Raw genomic sequence first — 23,110 nt, forward strand, 5'->3', positions numbered from 1 at the left:
GAGTTCTAAACCCAGTTTCAGGGGACCTTCCCTGATAAATTCTGGTCTGGAGGTGGAGTTAGTCCGTTCAGTTCAGTGTGAAAGAGCAGAAAGTGAAGGACAAAGAGGCAAGAAGTGAGGAGAATCTGGGGGATAGGAGCTGCGACTGAGTTCACCCCAGGACTAAGCGCCGAAGACTGGACACCGGAGTCCATGTTTGTGTGGAAACTTCAGGCCCCATAATCAAATCCAGAGGACAAGAGATTGCAGGTCTCCTGGCCCCAACTGACACCCAAAGGCACAGCAGCATACGAGAGCCCAGAGTCACCACGAAGGAGTGACACCTGGAACAGGCTCAAGCTGCCTGCCATGCAGGTAGTGTTTCACTTAGTGGACAGACTGAGAGAGGGACTTGAAGAGAACTAAAAGCACCAAGCACCCAGAGAACAGCGCAGTAGTAAAGCCTCCAACCCCACCTGGTTACGGGGACTCTGAATTGCTTCCAGGCTGCCTGAATCTCCATCACCAGCTGTGACTTGTGCCCCGGACTGCACCTTCAACCTGCAATTTAGGATTAAAGAAACTACAGTCCTGGTGTCCTCCACTAATTTCCTGCACCCTCATTCCTGCACCCCAACGTCCACCATCCCTCATAAACTGTTCTGGTAGCCCTGGGGCTCTGCTCCACCTGTGGGGAGCAGAACCATCCCAGCTGCATCAACATCAGCCCTAGCGGTCTCCTTAAGCAGCGTCAGCCATTTATAGCCGAACACCACAGGTGCGTGTCACGAACAATCCCCCTTTTCCCTATACGCGTGCCCAGGGCCACGGATTGGGTCACCGCTGCCGTGACCACCCCTTTACGAGCCATGCAACCCGGTCCTGAGTACCCCATGGCTCTAGATGGTGTTGCACTTCCTTATTTCACCCAGCAAACAAATGGCATAGCTGTATACAGTGATCGGGAAGGCAAAGTTGTTAACAAACCATCTCTGCCTTCCCTATGGGTAGTCTGACTGTGATTGACAGGTGGCTCTCGCGGCAGCATGACAGAATGCAGCTACTATGCAGTGGTATTTAGGATTGGAGCAGAATGTGGACCGCCTGGATGTCTATTGTCTATGAGAAGTCCAGAAGTAGATATAAAATTGTAAATGTTAACAATAAATGCTGTAAAAGGACAATAAGAAATAGTGGCAGATTTTCCTTTTTTTTTAATTCAACCCACATTTTTTTTCAGTAAAGTATATGATAAAGTGTAACACATGATTTTTGCACATCCTAAAGGGTAACCCTGTGTATAGCTATTAATTAAGGCATTAATTGTGAGCCAAAACCAGGAGTGGGTGATAAATACAGAAGTGGTGCATATGTTTCTATTATACTTTTCCTCTAATTGTTCCACTCCTGATGTAAAATACTGACCAAATACTGATAGTGTGACGGCAGCCTAAGACCAAGCCAGTTTCGATTTCACAAGAAGTTGTCTGGCCGTGATATCTTTCGCATGTTTATCTTGGAAGTAGGATTGTGGGGTAGAAAACGCAAAAGTGAATATTATATGCAGCCACAAAGGTTAGATTTTTGTTCATTATTTCATTTAAAGATCATATAATATCATTATTTTCTAGTGATAGAGTTATGTTGGGCTAGTTTTGACTAGTATGATTTTCGGGCACATAAGACTTTTTATTCTTATATATATTTATATATATATATATATATATATATATATACTAAACTGTGGCCCGATTCTAACGCATCTGGTATTCTAGAATATGCATGTCCCTGTAATATATGGACAATGATGATTCCAGAATTCGCGGCAGACTGTGTCCGTCGCTGATTGATCGAGGCAACCTTTATGACATCATCGTCGCCATGGCAACCATTATGACATCATCGTCGCTGTGCCCGTTGCTGATTGGTTGAGGCCTGGCGGCCTCGACCAATCAGAGACGCGGGATTTCTACGTCGATGCTGTGCCGGTCTCTGATTGGTCGAGGCCTGGCGGCCTCGACCAATCAGAGAGCCGGGATTTCCAGGACAGACAGACAGACAGACAGACAGACGGAAAAACCCTTAGGCAATTATATATATAGATATATATATATATATATATATATATATGTTCATCATATGAGTTAAAAAAAAATGTAACCATTTTAAAGTTTGGGTTGTTACAGACAATACCAATTATCCAAGTTTTTCTTTTTATATTTTTATATAATAAAACGTTTTTAGAAAGGGAAATCGATTTGTACATTTTTTATATGTGTTTTAAAACATTAGGTGCACTAGGGTTGAAACTCCTGAATTTTAAAATCGTCATGACACAGATATCTTCAGCCGTTAATAAAATGTAAAGACAACCTGCACGTAACATATCAGGGAAATATTGGTGACTCCTTTTTATTTTCCAGACAAAGAAATTACTTGCACCACAATGTTTGCCATATATTGTGGGGGTATGTATGATTAATGCTTTATTATTTGGTTTGAATAATGAAATGTACAACTTATATGCAATTACATGTCTCATCTTAAACTGGAAATTATAACAAAATAAAATTTTGCTTTTCTTTGCTTTGAAGGGTATCTTTCAACAGTTTTTTTTCTCACCTAATATGAGAGCAGCATAATGTAGAGACAGAGACCCTGATTCCAGTTATGTCACTTACTGAGCTGCTTGCTGTAGTTTTGATAAAAATCGCTGTTTTATCACCATGAGATTATCATTGGAGGACTAGTACACCTGCTGCCTGGTAGTTAAGTATATACATGAGCTCTGTATAACCCCACCCCCACCACTGATTGGCAGCTTTATGTGTACACTGTCCATGGGCTGAAAGCTGCCAATCAATGGTGTGGGTGGGGTTATACACAGCGCAACAGTCAGATAACAGCTAGACCTGCAGCAGACAAAACTGTGATTTTATCAAAATAGCAGCAAACAGCCCAGTATGTGACACATATCTGGATTCAGGGTCTCTGCTCCTATATTATGCTGTTCTCAGATGGCTTAGGCTGCTTTGACACATCAGGTTATTGCCTTCAGGCTCAATCCGGCAAATTTTGAACAAACTTATCAGGCAAAAGTTTCCGCCGGATCCATTTTTATTCTCATAGACTTGTATTAGTGACGGATGGCCTCACGTTTCATCCGTTTTTTACCGGATACGTCGAAAATATGTTTTATGGTGGCCGAAGGAGACAGACATAGTAACATTTTTTATGTTTGTTGAAAAACAAACATCGACGGATCCTGCGGCGTCCGGCATTTGCTATAAAGGAAGCCTATGGGCGCAGGATCCGTAAAATGAATGAAGCCGGCAACGGATTCTATTTTTTGAAACTGAGCATGTTCAGCTTTTCCCATTCTGGGGTTCTCTCTCTCTCTCTCTCTCTCTCTCTGCCTCTCTCGTCCTCTGAACAGCTAGTTAGATTCGGTGGAAAAAAACAGTTTTTCACAGTTTGCGATGGATTAGTTTTTTCAAAATTAGCCGGATTAAACCTGATGGAAAAAACCTGGTGTGTGAAAGCAGCCTGACGAGTTTTGTTTCTACCTAACAGTTCTACTTTGGTTTCATCAGACCATATGACATTTTTCCAATACTCCTCTGGATCATCCAAATGCTCTCATACAAACTTCAGACGGCCCCGGACATGTACTGGCTTAAGCAGGGGGACACGTCTGGCACTGCAGTTTCTGAGTCCCTGGCGGTATAGTGTGTTACTGATAGTAGCCTTTGCTACGGTGGTCCCAGCTCTATGCAGGTCATTCACTAGGTCCCCCCGTATGGTTCTGGGATTTTTGCTCACTGTTCTTGTTATCATTTTGACCCCATGGGATGAGATTTTGCGTGGAGCTCCAGATCGAGGGAGATTATCACTAGTCTTGTATGTCTTCCATTTTCTTATTATTGCTCAGACAGTTGATTTCATCACACAAGCTGCTTGCCTATTGCAGATTCAGTCTTCCCAGCCTGGTGCTGGGCTACAATTTTGTTTCTGGTGTCCTTCGACAGATCTTTGGTCTTCACCATAGTGGAGTTTGGAGTGTGACTGTTTGAGGCTGTGGACAGGTGTCTTTTATACTAATAAGTTAACAAGTTCAAACAGGTGCCATTACTACAGGTAATAAGTGGAGGACAGAGGAGCCTCTTAAAGAAGAAGTTACAGGTCTGTGAGAGCTAGAAATTTTGCATGTTTTTAGGTGATCAAATACTCATAATTTGCAAAATAAATCTTGCCAAATAAGACAAGGTGACTTTCTGAATTTGTTTTCTCATTTTGACTCTCATAGTTGTGGTCTACCTATGATGTCAATTAGAAGTCTCTCTCATCTTTTTAAGTGGGAGAAAGTGCACAATTGATGGCTGACTAAATACTTTTTTCCCCCACTCTAGCTGGTCTGCCTGGCATGCAACAACTAGTCCTGAAATGATAATCTCCTGCTGATAAAATGCTCACTTTTTTCTCCAGACAATCATTCTTGCAGTCTGCTGCAGTGTAATCCCTGTGCTTCCTATAGACTAAGATTCTGCAGAAAGTTCAAGGATTGGATTACAGAGGACTTGGGTCAAGTTATTTTTTCTTATGACATCCCGTTAAGACTATTTGGGACATCTGATGGATTGTTTGGTGAAGAAAAGGTGAGCACAACCATGAGTCCATTCATGCGGGGTGTGTTGTGAATTCTGTTGTCGATCTCCCTCCTGTGGTCGTGAATGGTACTTCGGCAAGTTCTGTCCATGGACTCCCTCTGGTGGCTGTGAGTGGAGCTGCTGCTTCTGAGGTTCCTTACACAGGTGACGTGGTTTATCCTTTGGTTGGCTGCTCTATTTAACTCCACTCAGATCGTTACTCCATGCCAGCTGTCAATGTTCCTGCATTGGTTCAGTTCGCTCTTGGATCTTTCTGGTGACCTGTCTACTCCAGCAGAAGCTAAGTTCCTGCTTGTTATTATTTGTTCATTGTTTCCTTGTCCAGCTGCATATTATGATTTTGCCTTGCTAGCTGGAAGCTCTGGGATGCAGAGTGGCATCTCCGCACCGTTAGTCGGTGCGGAGGTCTTTTTGCACACTCTGCGTGGTCTTTTGTAGTTTTTTGTGCTGACCGCAAAGATACCTTTCCTATCCTCTGTCTGTTTAGTAAGTCTGGCCTCCCTTTGCTGAAACCTGTTTCATTTCTGCGTTTGTGACTTTCATCTTTACTCACAGTCAATATATGTGGGGGGCTGCCTTTTCCTTTGGGGAATTTCTCTGAGGCAAGGTAGGCTTTATTTTCTATCTCTAGGGCTAGCTAGCTCTTAGGCTGTGAAGAGGCGTCTAGGGAGAGTCAGGAACGCTCCACGGCTATTTCTAGTTGTGTGATAGGATTAGGGGTTGCGGTCAGCAGAGCTCCCACATCCCAGAGCTTGTCCTGTGTGAGTTTAACTATCAGGTCGTGCCGGGTGCTCCTAACCAACAGGTCCATAACAGTACAGCTGGCCCAAAGTATTAATGCATCTCAATAGAGGGATAAGAGAAGTTCTGAGACCATTTTTTTTCTTTGCACTGTGTTTTGTCTTTCTTCTCCCCTAAACCTTTGGGTAGTTCAGGACACAGGTGTAGATATGGACATTCAAGGTCTGTCCTCTTGTGTGGATCGTCTCACTGCAAGGGTACAAAGCATTCAAGATTCTGTGGTTCGGGGTCCGATGTTGGAGCCTAGAATTCCTATTCCTGATTTGTTTTCTGGAGATAGATCTAGGTTCTTGAATTTCAAAAATAATTGTAAACTGTTTCTAGCTTTGAAACCCCGCTCCTCTAGTGACCCCGTTCAACAAGTAAAAATCATTATTTCTTTGTTGCGTGGTGACCCTCAAGACTGGGCATTTTCCCTTGCGCCAGGAGATCCTGCATTGCGTGATGTTGATGCGTTTTTTCTGGCGCTTGGATTGCTTTATGATGAACCAAATTCAGTGGATCAGGCAGAGAAAATTTTGCTGGCTTTGTGTCAGGGTCAGGATAAAGCGGAGGTGTACTGTCAGAAGTTTAGAAAGTGGTCTGTGCTTACTCAGTGGAATGAGTGTGCCCTGGCGGCAATTTTCAGAAAGGGTCTTTCTGAAGCCCTTAAGGATGTCATGGTGGGATTTCCCACGCCTGCTGGTCTGAATGAGTCTATGTCCTTGGCCATTCAGATCGATCGGCGCTTGCGTGAGCGCAAAGCTGTGCACCATTTGGCGGTATTCCCTGAGCATAGGCCTGAGCCTATGCAATGTGATAGGACTTTGACCAGAGCTGAACGGCAAGAACACAGACGTCGGAATGGGCTGTGTTTTTACTGTGGTGAATCCTCTCATGCTATCTCCGATTGTCCTAAGCGCACTAAGCGGTTCGCTAGGTCTGCCACCATTGGTACGGTACAGTCTAAATTTCTTTTGTCCGTTGCTCTGATTTGCTCTCTGTCATCTTATTCTGTTATGGCATTTGTGGATTCAGGCGCTGCCCTGAATTTGATGGACTGGAGTTTGCCAGGCGCTGTAGTTTTTTCTTGGAGCCCTTGCAGTATCCTATTCCATTGAGAGGAATTGATGCTACGCCTTTGGCCAAGAATAAGCCTCAGTACTGGACTTAATTGACCATGTGCATGGCTTCTGCACATCAGGAGGATATTCGCTTTTTGGTGTTGCATAATCTGCATGATGTGGTTGTTTTGGGGTTGCCATGGCTACAGGTCCATAATCCAGTGTTGGATTGGAAATCTATGTCTGTGTCCGGCTGGGGTTGTCAGGGGGTACATGGTGATGTTCCATTGTTGTCAATTTCGCCTTCCACTCCTTCTGAGGTCCCTGAGTTTTTGTCAGATTACCGGGATGTATTTGAAGAGCCCAAATCCGGTGCCCTACCTCCTCATAGGGATTGCGATTGTGCTATTAATTTGATTCCTGGTAGTAAGTTTCCTAAAGGCCGACTGTTTAATTTATCTGTGCCAGAGCACGCCGCTATGCGGAGTTATATAAAGTAATCCTTGGAGAAGGGTCATATTCGCCCGTCGTCGTCACCTTTGGGAGCAGGGTTCTTTTTTGTGGCCAAAAAGGATGGCTCTTTGAGACCTTGTATTGATTACCGCCTTCTTAATAAGAGCACAGTCAAATTTCAGTATCCTTTGCCGCTGCTGTCTGATTTGTTTGTTCGGATTAAAGGGGTAGTTGGTTCACCAAGATAGATCTTCGAGGGGCGTATAATCTTGTGCGAATTAAACAGGGCGATGAATGGAAAACAGCATTTAATACGCCCGAGGGCCATTTTGAGTACCTGGTTATGCCATTCGGGCTTTCTAATGCTCCATCTGTGTTTCAGTCCTTTATGCATGACATCTTCCGACTCCGAGAGTACCTGGATAGATTCATGATTGTATATTTGGATGACATTTTGGTCTTTTCGGATGATGGGAGTCTCATGTGAAGCAGGTCAGAATGGTGTTCCAGGTCCTTCGTGCGAATTCCTTGTTTGTGAAGGGGTCAAAGTGTCTCTTTGGAGTTCAGAAGGTTTCATTTTTGGGTTTCATTTTTTCCCCTTCTACTATCGAGATGGACCCTGTTAAAGTTCAGGCCATTTATGATTGGACTCAGCCGACATCTGTGAAGAGCCTGCAGAAGTTCCTGGGCTTTGCTAATTTTTACCGTCGCTTCATCGCTAATTTTTCTAGTATTGCTAAACCGTTGACTGATTTGACCAAGAAAGGTGCTGATGTGGTCAATTGGTCCTCTGCGGCTGTAGAGGCTTTTCAGGAGTTGAAGCGTCGTTTTTCTTCTGCCCCTGTGTTGTGCCAGCCAGATGTTTCGCTCCCGTTTCAGGTCGAGGTTGATGCTTCTGAGACTAGAGCAGGGGCTGTTTTGTCGCAAAGAAGTTCTGATGGCTCGGTGATGAAACCATGTGCCTTCTTTTCTAGAAAATTCTCGCCTGCTGAGCGCAATTATGATGTTGGCAATCGAGAGTTGTTGGCCATGAAGTGGGCATTCGAGGAGTGGCGACATTGGCTTGAAAGAGCTAAACATCGCGTGGTGGTCTTGACGGATCACAAGAATTTGACTTATCTCGAGTCTGCCAAACGGTTGAATCCTAGACAGGCTCGATGGTCGCTCTTTTTCTCCCATTTTGATTTTGTGGTTTCATACCTTCCGGGATCTAAGAATGTGAAGGCTGATGCCCTGTCAAGGAGTTTTGTGCCTGACTCTCCGGGTGTTCCGGAGCCGGCGGGTATTCTTAAAGAGGGGGTAATTTTGTCTGCCATCTCCCCTGATTTGCGGCGCGTGCTGCAGAAGTTTCAGGCTGATTGACCTGACCGTTGTCCAACGGAGAAACTGTTTGTTCCTGATAGATGGACTAGTAGAGTTATCTCTGAGGTTCATTGTTCGGTGTTGGCTGGTCATCCTGGAATCTTTGGTACCAGAGATTTGGTGGCTAGATCCTTTTGGTGGCCTTCTTTGTCACGGGATGTGCGTTCTTTTGTGCAGTCCTGTGGGACTTGTGCTCGGGCTAAGCCCTGCTGTTCTCGTGCCAGTGGGTTGCTTTTGCCCTTGCCGGTCCCGAAGGGGCCCTTGACGCATATTTCCATGGATTTTATTTCTGATCTCCCTGTTTCTCAAAGGATGTCGGTCATTTGGATGGTTTGTGATCGCTTCTCTAAGATGGTCCATTTGGTGCCCTTGTCTAAATTGCCTTCCTCCTCTGATTTGGTGCCGTTGTTTTTCCAGGATGTGGTTCGTTTGCATGGCATTCCGGAGAACATCGTCTCGGACAGAGGTAGTCTTTATTTTCTATCTCTAGGGCTAGCTAGCTCTTAGGCTGTGAAGAGGCGTCTAGGGAGAGTCAGGAACGCTCCATGGCTATTTCTAGTTGTGTGATAGGATTAGGGGTTGCGGTCAGCAGAGCTCCCACATCCCAGAGCTTGTCCTGTGTGAGTTTAACTATCAGGTCGTGCCGGGTGCTCCTAAGCACCAGGTCCATAACAGGGGTGGTTTCCAGGCTCTGTTCACATCTGCATTTTCCAAATAAACTGAATTAAAGCTGAGCACAGATCCATAATTCCATTACAGTTTTAATTTTGTATTGTGTTCTAAATTAGTAATTTGCTACTATGGGCTGCAAGTAAGTTTTCCTTTCACACCGTTTTCATAAGAAACTGTGATTCCTATAAATGAACAGGAAATACATAAGAAACTGTGATACCTATAAAAGAACAGGAAATAATGTCTTATTTTATTTTATTTCCAGGCAGATATTCCAAAACTTATTATTGACTTGAAAACACAGGCATGCCCGGTAAGGAATAAAATGACAAAATATGAAATCTCAATATTTCAAAGTAAGAAATGTCCACAATGTTACTCAGAGATGATTTCATAAGATATTCAATGTGTCATGACCCCTGTTGGAACTTCAGTTTCTGAAATTTCTACTAAGGTACGGGAAAACCATTGATGCATGGTGAATAGGTTGAAAGGTTGATGATAAATATAGGTTTACCAATATGGGAATAGAACCTGCTAAAAAGGATTATTCCCATCTTAGATAGCAATGGCATATATCCAGGACATGCTTGGCTCAACTCTATGACCTGCATCAATCCCTAGAAAAGGTGTCCTCAACTAGGTGCCACTATGAATTAGGAGGTGGCCACGCGAGCTCAACGCTTCCCATTTATCACCCAGAGGTGGGATCCACATCTTTAAGACATACATGACATACATAGCTGAATGCTTAATATACATAAGTCACCATCATTTCTCAAAAATAAGGTTTTTATTATGATACTTTTTGAAGGGACATAACAAAGATATCGTTCTTGAGGATCTGAAAAACATTGTGGTAAGATAATTTTCTTAAAATATTTAATTGTATAATATCCTACATAATATTTGGCAGAGAATTAATATTTAGCAATTTAGAAGCCTTAGGCAAATTTGATACTAATTAAAGATGGGTGGAAAATGTGTTATTAGTAGCAACAATATTGAATGTTTACTATTAAGATAGTGGGTTCTGGCTTAGAAGTCCATTTTTACTTGACTACTCAATCAAATACATAGTTTAATACTTACCTTTTTTTTTTTAAGAAAAGAGTTTCTTGTTTAGTTACAGATAGACCTCTGAGTGATGCAGACCTTGATGACGTAAGTACTCTTAAAATCTCTAACCTCTAAAGCCAAATCACGGATTTGTCCATTCTGAGCAAGAATTAGAGCCCATTTATGGAGGACATATCTGTCATGTACCTCAACTTTCAGCGTCTATACACGGCTTTCAGAGTGTTGCACAGCAACAGAACTGTGACAGCCAATGTCAAAGATGGGAAATTGTCTCAGCTAGCCATCTGCTGATTAATAATATAATAATAATAATCTTTTTTTATATAGCGCCAACATATTCCGCAGCGCTTTACAGTTTAACAGTTTCAAACACAAAAGTCATAAATAACAACGTTAACAATACAATAATTAAAGCAAAATAAGACGACCCTGCTGATGTGGGGGAGATACAAAGCACAGGTGTGTATTTACAATCATGGTCCAGCCATCTTCAGGGGTTGGGGAATAGATGGGGATAGTGAATGGGCTACACACACACACACAAACATAAAATGACTTTGATTAGTGAACGTGATAGGCCGCTCTGAACAAATGTGTTTTGAGCGAGCGCCTAAAACTATGCAAATTATGGATGGTCCTAATATCTTGGGGTAGAGCATTTCCAGAGGATTGGCGCAGCACGGGCGAAGTCTTGGAGTCGGGAGTGGGAGGTACGGATTAATGCAGAGGTTAATCGAAAGTCATTTGCAGAGCGCAGTGGTCTGTTAGGCTGATAGACAGAAATGAGGGAGGAGATGTAAGGGGGTGCCGCACTGTGGAGAGCTTTGTGGGTGAGAACAAGTACTTTGAATTGTATCCTGTAATGAATGGACAGCCAGTGTAACAACTGGCGAAGAGCGGACGCGCCCGAGTAACGATTAGCCAGATGGACGACCCTGGCTGCTGCTTTAAGGATGGACTGGAGAGGGGAAAGTCGAGTGAGGGGGAGGCCAATTAATAGAGCGTTACAGTAGTCCAGGCGGGAGTGGATCAGGGCGACAGTGAGGGTTTTAGCTGTCTCCATGGTGAGAAAAGGGCGGATTCTAGAGATGTTCTTTAGGTGTAAGCGGCACGAGCGGGCAAGAGATTGTATATGGGAGGTGAAGGAGAGATCGGAGTCAAACATAACACCCAGACAGCGCGCCTGCTGCCGGGGTGTTATTATGGTGCCACCCACGGAGAGGGAAATGTCAGATTTAGGGAGGTTAGTAGATGGTGGGAGCAGAAGAAGTTCAGCCTGATTAACCAGAGTCATCCCTGTTCGGCAATTATTCTGATTGAACTTCTAAATCCATTGAACAATCATAGCGTCTGAAGGTTTGGTGGGAGGTCCAAATGCAGAAGCAAAGATCTGGTATCCTCATTGTATATGTGAGCATTGAGGAACTTGGAGCTGTGTACCCTGTCATCAGCTCAGAGTAGTAAAGAGTCCAAATACCGCTCTTGGTTTTACCCCTTGTTACACCAGTAACACATCCGACCACCTGCGTCCTCTTTTTTAATGTTCAAATAAAAATGCAAATAAAAACAATTAGGTAATGGAAATAACAACAAGGCAGTCATTCATTGTGTCTCATTCATTTGACAGTTAAAACAAACTCTCTGCCTTTTGGAAACCTCAGCTTCATAAATTTTGACCCTTATTTGAAAATGATGAGTTCACATCTTTTTTCAAACCCTTGAGCAGCAAGCCATTTTTCAAATGTGATGTGTCATTGTATGTGCTGAGATCTGGTTGGGGCAGAAGCGCACTTTAGGGCAATACTGCAAGATATGTATGAGAAGGTGAGAGTGAGGGTAGAATTCACCTGGGGTGGTTGTGTATGGACATGACACCTATAAGAGACTTAGGATCCGTCGTTGCAACCCTGTGCCTGGAGAAATAATTCTCCACTTGAGAGGAGATATCACAGTAACTAAACAGCAATTATGGAAATTAAAAAATTATGAATGGTATACACAAAAGTTAAAAGTTCCACCAATAACAGACGTACCAATGTGAATGAACACACTACCAACGCATATTGTGATCAGCAAGCTGCGGCCAAAGATTAAGATATATTGCGCATTCCTGATGAGGGACCAATGGTTATAGATTAACAGCCTGGTTCAAATATAGTCCCTCTTGCCTACCTTTGAGATCTTGTGGAGAGATGCCCTGTTATCCGCAGGGTAGATGTCTCCGGTATGCTGGGTTCCCGTGCCGCTCTTGGGACAGAGCATGTAGTGCGGAGGAAATGTCGTACGGTGCAGAGCCAAAGGTGCGCCGGCCGGTAGCATCCCTGGTTAAATGCGGAGAAAAGGAAGATGGCCGATACTGTTCTGCCGCTCGACCTAAAAGTGATGTCACTTGTCCTATGGAAACAAAGGGGAGTCAGAATAAATTTTAATTTATATACCGGAGACATCTACCCTGCGGACAACAGGGCATCTCTCCACATGATCTCAAAGGTAGGCAAGAGGGACTATATTTGAACCAGGCTTTTAATCTATAACCATTGGTCCCTCGTCAGGAATGCGCAATATATCTTAATCTTTGGCCGCAGCTTGCTGGTCACAATATGCGTTGGTAGTGTGTTCATTCACATTGGTACGTCTGTTACTGGTGGAACTTTTAGCTTTTGTCTAGCCTTCGCAGTGAGGCACTCTATAGCGCGGTATTTTTTTCACGTTTTGTTGATGCTAATTTAATCGTCAGAGGTCGGCACAACCTCTGTCTAAATACCAGCTGCTTCCCCTTACTTCTCCCCCCCCCCTTCCTTTTGGATACATATACGTGCAGCACCAGTGTGGTTATTGGTTGACTATGAATGGTATACAATTAACCCCTTCATGACCCAGCCTATTTTGACCTTAAAGACCTTGCCGTTTTTTGCAATTCTGACCAGCAACAATTTTTTTATTTTCCCAATGGTAAAAGGAGAAACTGAACTACGAAAGTTGTTGTCCAATTTGTCCTGAGTACGCTGATACCTCATATGTGGGGGTAAACCACTGTTTGGGCGCACGGCAGGGCTTGGAAGGGAAGGAGCGCCATTTGACTTTTTGAATCAAAAATTGGCTCCACTCTTTAGCGGACACCATGTCACGTTTGGAGAGCCCCCGTGTGCCTAAAAATTGGAGCTCCCCCACAAGTGACCCCATTTTGGAAACTAGACGCCCCAAGGAACTTATCTAGATGCATAGTGAGCACTTTGCACCCCCAGGTGCTTCACAAATTGATCCGTAAAAATGAAAAAGTACTTTTTTTTCACAAAAAAATTCTTTTAGCCTCAATTTTTTCATTTTCACATGGGCAACAGGATAAAATGGATCCTAAAATGTGTTGGGCAATTTCTCCTGAGTACAACAATACCTCACATGTGGGGGTAAACCACTGTTTGGGCACATGGTAAGGCTCGGAAGGGAAGGAGCGCCATTCGACTTTTTGAATGAAAAATTATTTCCATCGTTAGCGGACACCATGTCGCGTTTGGATAGCTCCTGTGTGCCTAAACATTGGCGCTCCCCCACAAGTGACCCCATTTTGGAAACTAGACCCCCCAAGGAACTTATTTAGATGCCTAGTGAGCACTTTAAACCCTCAGGTGCTTCAGAAATTGATCTGTAAAAATGAAAAAGTACTTTTTTTTCACAAAAAAATTCATTTCGCCTCAATTTTTTCATTTTCACATGGGCAGTAGGATAAAATGGATCATAAAATTTGTTGGGCAATTTCTCCCGAGTACGTCGATACCTCATATGTGGGGGTAAACCACTGTTTGGGCACACGGCAGGGCTCGGAAGGGAAGGCGCGCCTTTTGACTTTTTGAATGGAAAATTAGCTCCAATTGTTAGCGGACACCATGTCGCGTTTGGAGAGCCCCTGTGTGCCTAAACATTGGAGCTCCCCCACAAGTGACCCCATTTTGGAAACTAGACCCCCCAAGGAACTTATCTAGATGCATATTGAGCACTTTAAACCCCCAGGTGCTTCACAGAAGTTTATAACGCAGAGCCATGAAAATAAAAAATAATTTTTCTTTCCTCAAAAATGATTTTTTAGCCTGGAATTTCCTATTTTGCCAAGGATAATAGGAGAAATTGGACCCCAAATATTGTTGTCCAGTTTGTCCTGAGTACGCTGATACCCCATATGTGGGGGTAAACCACTGTTTGGGCTCACGGCAGGGCTCGGAAGGGATGGCACGCCATTTGGCTTTTTAAATGGAAAATTGGCTCCAATCATTAGCGGACACCATGTCACGTTTGGAGAGCCCCTGTGTGCCTAAACATTGGAGATCCCCCAGAAATGACACCATTTTGGAAACTAGACCCCCAAAGGAACTAATCTAGATGTGTGGTGAGGACTTTGAACCCCCAAGTGCTTCACAGAAGTTTATAACGCAGAGCAATGAAAATAAAAAAAAAAAATTATTTTCTCAAAAATGATTTTTAGCCTGCAATTTTTTATTTTCCCAAGGGTAACAGGAGAAATTTGACCCCAAAAGTTGTTGTCCAGTTTCTCCTGAGTACGCTGATACCCCATATGTGGGGGTAAATCACTGTTTGGGCACATGCCGGGGCTCGGAAGTGAAGTAGTGACGTTTTGAAATGCAGACTTTGATGGAATGCTCTGTGGGCGTCACGTTGCGTTTGCAGAGCCCCTGATGTGGCTTAACAGTAGAAACCCCCCACAAGTGACCCCATTTTGGAAACTAGACCCCGAAAGGAACTTATCTAGATGTGTGGTGAGCACTTTGAACCCCCAAGTGCTCCATAGAAGTTTATAATGCAGAGCCGTGAAAATAATAAATACGTTTTCTTTCCTCAAAAATAATTATTTAGCCCAGAATTGTTTATTTTCCCAAGGGTTACAGAAGAAATTGGACCCCAAAAGTTGTTGCCCAGTTTCTCCTGAGTACGCTGATACCCCATATGTGGGGGTAAACCACTGTTTGGGCACATGCCGAGGCTCGGAAGTGAAGTAGTGACGTTTTGAAATGCAGACTTTGATGGAATGCTCTGTGGGCGTCACGTTGCGTTTGCAGAGCCCCTGATGTTCCTAAACAGTAGAAACCCCCCACAAGTGACCCCATTTTGGAAACTAGACCCCGAAAGGAACTTATCTAGATGTGTGGTGAGCACTTTGAACCCCCAAGTGCTCCATAGAAGTTTATAATGCAGAGCCGTGAAAATAATAAATACGTTTTCTTTCCTCAAAAATAATTATTTAGCCCAGAATTTTTTATTTTCCCAAGGGTTACAGGAGAAATTGGACCCCAAAGGTTGTTGTCCAGTTTCTCCTGAGTACGCTGATACCCCATGAGTGGAGGTAAACCACTGTTTGGGCACACGTCGGGGCTCAGAAGGGAAGTAGTGACTTTTGAAATGCAGACTTTGATGGAATGGTCTGCGGGTGTCACGTTGCGTTTGCAGAGCCCCTGGTGTGCCTAAACAGTAGAAACCCCCACAAGTGACCCCATTTTAGAAACTAGACCCCCCAAGGAACTTATCTAGATATGTGGTGAGATTTTTTTTTATTCACAAGGGTAACAGGAGAAATTGGACCCCAGTAATTGTTGCGCAGTTTGTCCTGAGTATGCTGGTACCCCATATGTGGGGGTAAACCACTGTTTGGGCACACGTCAGGGCTCGGAAGTGAGGGAGCACCATTTGACTTTTTGAATACGAGATTGGCTGGAATCAATGGTGGCGCCATGTTGCGTTTGGAGACCCCTGATGTGCCTAAACAGTGGTAACCCCTCAATTCTAACTCCAACACTAACCCCCCCACACCCCTAACCCTAATCCCAACTGTAGCCATAACCCTAATCACAACCCTAACCACAACCCTAATTCCAACCCTAACCCTAAGGCTATGTGCCCATGTTGTGGATTCGTGTGAGATATTTCCGCACCATTTTTGAAAAATCGGCGGGTAAAAGGCACTGCGTTTTACCTGCGGATTTTCCGCGGATTTCCAGTGTTTTTTGTGCGGATTTCACCTGCGGATTCCTATTGAGGAACAGGTGTAAAACGCTGCGGAATCCGCACAAAGAATTGACATGCTGCGGAAAATACAACGCAGCGTTTCCGCGCGGTATTTTCCGCACCATGGGCACAGCGGATTTGGTTTTTCATATGTTTACATGGTACTGTAAACCTGATGGAACACTGCTGCGAATCCGCAGCGGCCAATCCGCAGCCAAATCCGCACAGTGTGCACATAGCCTAATTCTAAAGGTATGTGCACACGCTGCGGAAAACGCTGCGGATCCGCAGCAGTTTCCCATGAGTTTACAGTTCAATGTAAACCTACGGGAAACAAAAATCGCTGTGCCCATGCTGTGGAAAAACTGCACGGAAACGCAGCGGTTTACATTCCGCAGCATGTCACTTCTTTGTGCGCATTCCGCAGCGGTTTTACAACTGCTCAAATAGAAAATCGCAGTTGTAAAACCGCAGTGAAATGCGCAGAAAAACCGCGGTAAATTCGCCATAAATCCGCAGCGGTTTAGCACTGCGGATTTATCAAATCCGCAGCGGAAAAATCCGCAGAGGACCAGAATACGTGTGCACATACCGAAACCCTAGCCCTAACCCTAACCCTACCCCTAACCCTACCCCTACCCCTAACCCTACCCCTAACCCTAACCCTAACCCTACCCCTAACCCTAACCCTACCCCTACCCCTAACCCTACCCCTAACCCTACCCCTAACCCTACCCCTAACCCTAACCCTACCCCTAACCCTACCCCTAACCCTATTCTAACATTAGTGGAAAAAAAAAAAATTCTTTATTTTTTTATTGTCCCTACCTATGGGGGTGACAAAGGGGGGGGGTCATTTATTATTTTTTTTATTTTGATCACTGAGATAGATTATATCTCAGTGATCAAAACGCACTTTGGAACGAATCTGCCGGCCGGCAGATTCGGCGGGCGCACTGCGCATGCGCCAGCCATTTTGGAAGATGGCGGCGCCCAGGGAGAAGACGGACGGGACCCCGGCTGGATCGGTAAGTATGATGGGGTGGGGGGGACCACGGGGGGGAATCGGAGCGCGGGAGGGGTGGAACGGAGCACGGGGGCGTGGAACGGAGCACGGGGGGGCTGGAATGGAGCACGGGGGGGTGGAACGGAGCACCGGGGGGGGTGATTGGAGCACGGGGGGAGCGGACACGAGCACGGGGGGGAGCGGAGCACTGGACGGAGGGGAGCCGGAGCAGTGTACCGGCCAGATCGGGGGGCTGGGGGGGCGATCGGTGGGGTGGGGTGGGGGCACATTAGTATTTCCAGCCATGGCTGATGATATTTCAGCATCGGCCATGGCTGGATTGTAATATTTCACCCGTTATAATAGGTGAAATATTACAAATCGCTCTGATTGGCAGTTTCACTTTCAACAGCCAATCAGAGAGATCGTAGCCACGAGGGGGTGAAGCCACCCCCCCTGGGCTAAACTACCACTCCCCCTGTCCCTGCAGATCGGGTGAAATGGGAGTTAACCCTTTCACCCGATCTGCAGGGACGCGATCTTTCCATGACGCCACATAGGCGTCATGGGTCGGATTGGCACCGACTTTCATGACGCCTACGTGGCGTCAAAGGTCGGGAAGGGGTTAAGGTTTTTATTTTTCCAATTCGTTTTGGTGAAACACTGGTGCCTATTTAAAGGTAAAAAAAATCAAGTGTTATTGTGGTATTAACTCTGGAACGCATCTACAGTGCCTTGAAAAATTAGTTTTATTGGAATTTTATGTAATATGCCAACACAATTAGTTTTATTGGAATTTTATGTAATATACCAACACAAAGTAGCAAATATTTGTGAAGTGTGGATGAAATGATACATAGTGTTCTCAAAATTATGATGTGCATTTGTATTCAGCACCCCTGAGTCAATACTGCTGCAATTCTTTTAGGTTATGTCTCTACCAACTTTGCACATCTACGGGCTGACATTTTTGCCCATTCTTCTTTGCCAACTAAGTCTGGCTCAGTGAGATTGGACAGAGAGTATCTGTGAATGGCAATTTTCAAGTGTGGCCACATATTCTCAATGAGATTTAAGTCTGGATTTTGACTGGGCCATTCAAAAACATGATTATGTTTTGATCTAAACCATTCCATTGTAGCTCTGGCAGTATGTTTAGGTTTGTTGTTCTGCTGGAAGTTGAACCTATGCCCCGGTCTCAAGTCTTTTACCATCTCTGACAGGTTTTCCTCTAGGATTGCCCTATATTTAGCTTAATCCATTTTCCCATTAATTCTAACCAGGCTCCTTGTACCTGCTGAAGAAAAGCATACCCACAGTATGATGCTGCCACTACCATGTTTAATGATGGGGATTGTGTTTTCAGGGTGATGTGCAGTGTTAGGTTTCCACCAGACATGGCATTTTGCTTTTAGTCTAAAAAGTGTTACTTTGGTATTATCTGACCAGAGCACCTTCTTCCACATGCCAGCTGTATCCCCTAAATTAGACTTTTTATGACTTGCTTTCAAAAATGTTTTTTTTTCTTTACACACTTTCATAAGCCATAGGCCAGATTTGTAGATATACAAATATATACAAAGGGCTTGCTCACATATCCATATAACAAGGACCAGTGCTACCTGATTTTTTATGAGGTAGAACACTGACCCTTTTTATTCAATGTGGAAATGAAGATGGATGATTTGTTTCACTGACAGAAATTGTCTATGGAAAAAATCGTAGTATGCTGCGATTTCACTTTGTATTCAGCTGAGAGAAAATAATTGGATGCCGAACACACCATCAGAGCGACATCCGATTTTTACAGATATATTGCAATTTTGTAAGATGGGAAACTGTAAATGATCTTGTCAAAGAAATGTAAAGACACATTAGCTGCGTCTCCAGAGGGAAGGCCTTGGGGGCGCTGCAGGAGGAACGGAGTCCAGCCAGGAGGCTCACGGACATCACGACGTGCAATGTGCACTTGGAGCATGACATGGCGGGACACGTGACTGCCAAGGAAGGAGCTGCGGGGCTGAGCCAACTGTTATGAAAGGTAATTCAGTACCACAATGGACATAGAGGTCAGCGCACATACAGTGACCTGGCAATAACCCAAAAACAAGAACGAGCTCTGAGACGTGGGAACTCTGTTGACCGCAATCCCTAATCCTCTCCAACCACACTAAAGGCAGCCGTGGATTGCGCCTAACGCTCCCTATGCAACTCGGCACGGCCTGAGAAACTAGCTAGCCTGAAGATAGAAAATAAGCCTACCTTGCCTCAGAGAAATACCCCAAAGGAAAAGGCAGCCCCCACATATAATGACTGTGAGTTAAGATGAAAAGACAAATGTAGAGATGAAATAGATTTAGCAAAGTGAGGCCCAACTTTCTGAACAGAGCGAGGATAGGAAAGGTAACTTTGCGGTCAACACAAAACCCTACAAAAACCACGCAAAGGGGGCAAAAAGACCCTCCGTACCGAACTAACGGCACGGAGGTCCACCCTCTGCGTCCCAGAGCTTCCAGCAAGCAGAAAAAAACAAATTGACAAGCTGGACAGAAAAAAACAGCAAACAAATAGCAAAGAGGAACTTAGCTATGCAGAGCAGCAGGCCACAGGAACGATCCAGGAGGAAACAGGTCCAATACTAGAACATTGACTGGAGGCCAGGATCAAAGCACTAGGTGGAGTTAAATAGAGCAGAACCTAACGACTTCACCACATCACCTGAGGAAGGAAACTCAGAAGCCGCAGTACCACTTTCCTCCACCAACGGAAGCTCACAGAGAGAACCAGCCGAAGTACCACTTGTGACCACAGGAGGGAGCTCTGCCACAGAATTCACAACAGTACCCCCCCCTTGAGGAGGGGTCACCGAACCCTCACCAGAGCTCCCAGGACGACCAGGATGAGCCATATGAAAGGCACGAAAAAGATCGGGAGCATGGACATCAGAGGCAAAGACCCAGGAATTATCTTCCTGAGCATAACCCTTCCACTTAACCAGATACTGGAGTTTCCGCCTTGAAACACGAGAATCCAAAATCTTCTCCACAATATACTCCAACTCCCCCTCCACCAAAACCGGGGCAGGAGGATCAACAGATGGAACCATAGGTGCCACGTATCTCCGCAACAATGACCTATGGAATACGTTATGTATGGAAAAAGAATCTGGAAGGGTCAGACGAAAAGACACAGGATTAAGAACCTCAGAAATCCTATACGGACCAATAAAACGAGGTTTAAACTTAGGAGAGGAAACCTTCATAGGAATATGACGAGAAGATAACCAAACCAAGTCCCCAACCCGAAGTCGGGGACCCACACAGCGTCTGCAATTAGCGAAACGTTGAGCCTTCTCCTGGGACAAAGTCAAATTGTCCACAACATGAGTCCAAATCTGCTGCAACCTGTCCACCACAGTATCACACCAGGACAGTCCGAAGACTCAACCTGCCCTGAAGAGAAACGAGGATGGAACCCAGAGTTGCAGAAAAACGGTGAAACCAAGGTAGCCGAGCTGGCCCGATTATTAAGGGCGAACTCAGCCAAAGGCAAAAAGGACACCCAGTCATCCTGATCAGCAGAAACAAAGCATCTCAGATATGTTTCCAAGGTCTGATTGGTTTGTTCGGTCTGGCCATTAGTCTGAGGATGGAAAGCCGAGGAAAAAGACAAGTCAATGCCCATCCTACCACAAAAGGCTCGCCAAAACCTCGAAACAAACTGGGAACCTCTGTCAGAAACGATATTCTCTGGAATGCCATGTAAACGAACCACATGCTGGAAAAACAATGGCACCAAATCAGAGGAGGAAGGCAATTTAGACAAGGGTACCAAATGGACCATCTTAGAGAAGCGATCACAGACCACCCAAATGACTGACATCTTTTGAGAGACGGGAAGATCTGAAATAAAATCCATAGAGATATGTGTCCCAAGGCCTCTTCGGGACCGGCAAGGGCAAAAGCAACCCACTGGCACGAGAACAGCAGGGCTTAGCCCGAGCACAAATCCCACAGGACTGCACAAAAGTACGCACATCCCGCGACAGAGATGGCCACCAAAAGGATCTAGCCACTAACTCTCTGGTACCAAAGATTCCAGGATGACCAGCCAACACCGAACAATGAACCTCAGAGATAACTTTATTCGTCCACCTATCAGGGACAAACAGTTTCTCTGCTGGGCAACGATCAGGTTTATTAGCCTGAAATTTTTGCAGCACCCGCCTCAAATCAGGGGAGATGGCAGACACAATTACTCCCTCTTTGAGGATACCCGCCGGCTCAGATACACCCGGAGAGTCGGGCACAAAACTCCTAGACAGAGCATCCGCCTTCACATTTTTAGAGCCCAAAAGGTATGAAATCACAAAGTCAAAACGGGCAAAAAACAACGACCAACGAGCTTGTCTGGGATTCAATCGCTTGGCGGACTCGAGATAAGTCAAGTTCTTATGATCAGTCAAGACCACCACGCGATGCTTAGCTCCTTCAAGCCAATGACGCCACTCCTCGAATGCCCACTTCATGGCCAGCAACTCTCGATTGCCCACATCATAATTTCGCTCAGCAGGCGAAAACTTCCTGGAAAAGAAGGCGCATGGTTTCATTACCGAGCAATCAAAACTTCTCTGCGACAAAACAGCCCCTGCTCCAATCTCAGAAGCATCAACCTCGACCTGGAACGGAAGAGAAACATCTGGTTGACACAACACAGGGGCAGAAGAAAAACGACGCTTCAACTCTTGAAAAGCTTCCACCGCAGCAGAAGACCAATTGACCAAAGCAGCACCTTCCTTGGTCAAATCGGTCAATGGTTTAGCAATACTAGAAAAATTGCAGATGAAGCGACGATAAAAATTAGCAAAGCCCAGGAACTTTTGCAGACTTTTCAGAGATGTCGGCTGAGTCCAATTATGGATGGCTTGGACCTTAACAGGGTCCATCTCGATAGTAGAAGGGAAAAAGATGAACCCCAAAAATGAAACCTTCTGAACACCAAAGAGACACTTTGATCCCTTCACAAACAAAGAATTAGCACGCAGGACCTGAAACACCGTTCTGACCTGCTTCACATGAGACTCCCAATCATCCGAGAAGATCAAAATGTCATCTAAGTACACAATCAGGAATTTATCCAGGTACTCTCGGAAGATGTCATGCATAAAGGACTGAAACACTGATGGAGCATTGGCAAGTCTGAATGGCATTACTAGATACTCAAAATGGCCCTCGGGCGTATTAAATGCAGTTTTCCACTCATCGCCTCGCTTAATATGCACAAGATTATACGCACCACGAAGATCTATCTTGGTGAACCAACTAGCCCCCTTAATCCGAGCAAACAAATCAGATAACAATGGCAAGGGGTACTGAAATTTAACCGTGATCTTATTTAGAAGGCGGTAATCTATACAAGGTCTCAGTGAACCATCCTTCTTGGCTACAAAAAAGAACCCTGCTCCTAATGGCGACGATGACGGGCGAATATGCTCCTTCTCCAAAGACTCCTTCACATAACTCCGCATAGCGGCGTGCTCAGGCACAGATAAATTAAACAGTCGACCTTTTGGGAATTTACTACCAGGAATCAAATCGATAGCACAATCACAATCCCTATGCGGAGGTAAGGTATCTGACTTGGGCTCATCAAATAAATCCCGGTAATCAGACAAGAACTCAGGAACCTCAGAAGGGGTAGATGACGAAATAGTCAGAAATGGGACATCACCATGTACCCCCTGACAACTCCAGCTGGACACAGACATGGATTTCCAATCTAATACTGGATTATGGACTTGTAGCCATGGCAACCCCAACACGACCACATCATGCAGATTATGCAACACCAGAAAGCGAATAACCTCCTGATGTGCAGGAGCCATGCACATGGTCAGCTGGGTCCAGTACTGAGGCTTATTCTTGGCCAAAGGTGTAGCATCAATTCCTCTCAATGGAATAGGACATTGCAAGGGCTCCAAGAAAAACCCACAACGCCTAGCATACTCCAAGTCCATCAAATTCAGAGCAGCGCCT

The 23,110-nt window shown here is 44.9% G+C and overlaps 1 protein-coding gene across 1 annotated transcript in view; it reads left to right on the top strand.

Moving 5' to 3' along the window:
• Positions 1-23,110, top strand: part of LOC138675621 (ranaspumin-like) — a 130,419-nt gene that overhangs the window by 27,128 nt on the left and 80,181 nt on the right. The window contains exons 8-11 of the mRNA XM_069764009.1: positions 2,403-2,447; positions 9,243-9,290; positions 9,792-9,836; positions 10,085-10,141. Coding sequence (XP_069620110.1) covers positions 2,403-2,447; positions 9,243-9,290; positions 9,792-9,836; positions 10,085-10,141 — 195 coding nt within the window. The remainder of the gene's footprint in view (positions 1-2,402; positions 2,448-9,242; positions 9,291-9,791; positions 9,837-10,084; positions 10,142-23,110) is intronic.

This window comes from Ranitomeya imitator, chromosome 4 (assembly GCF_032444005.1).
Source record: "Ranitomeya imitator isolate aRanImi1 chromosome 4, aRanImi1.pri, whole genome shotgun sequence".
Lineage (NCBI taxonomy): Eukaryota > Metazoa > Chordata > Amphibia > Anura > Dendrobatidae > Ranitomeya > Ranitomeya imitator.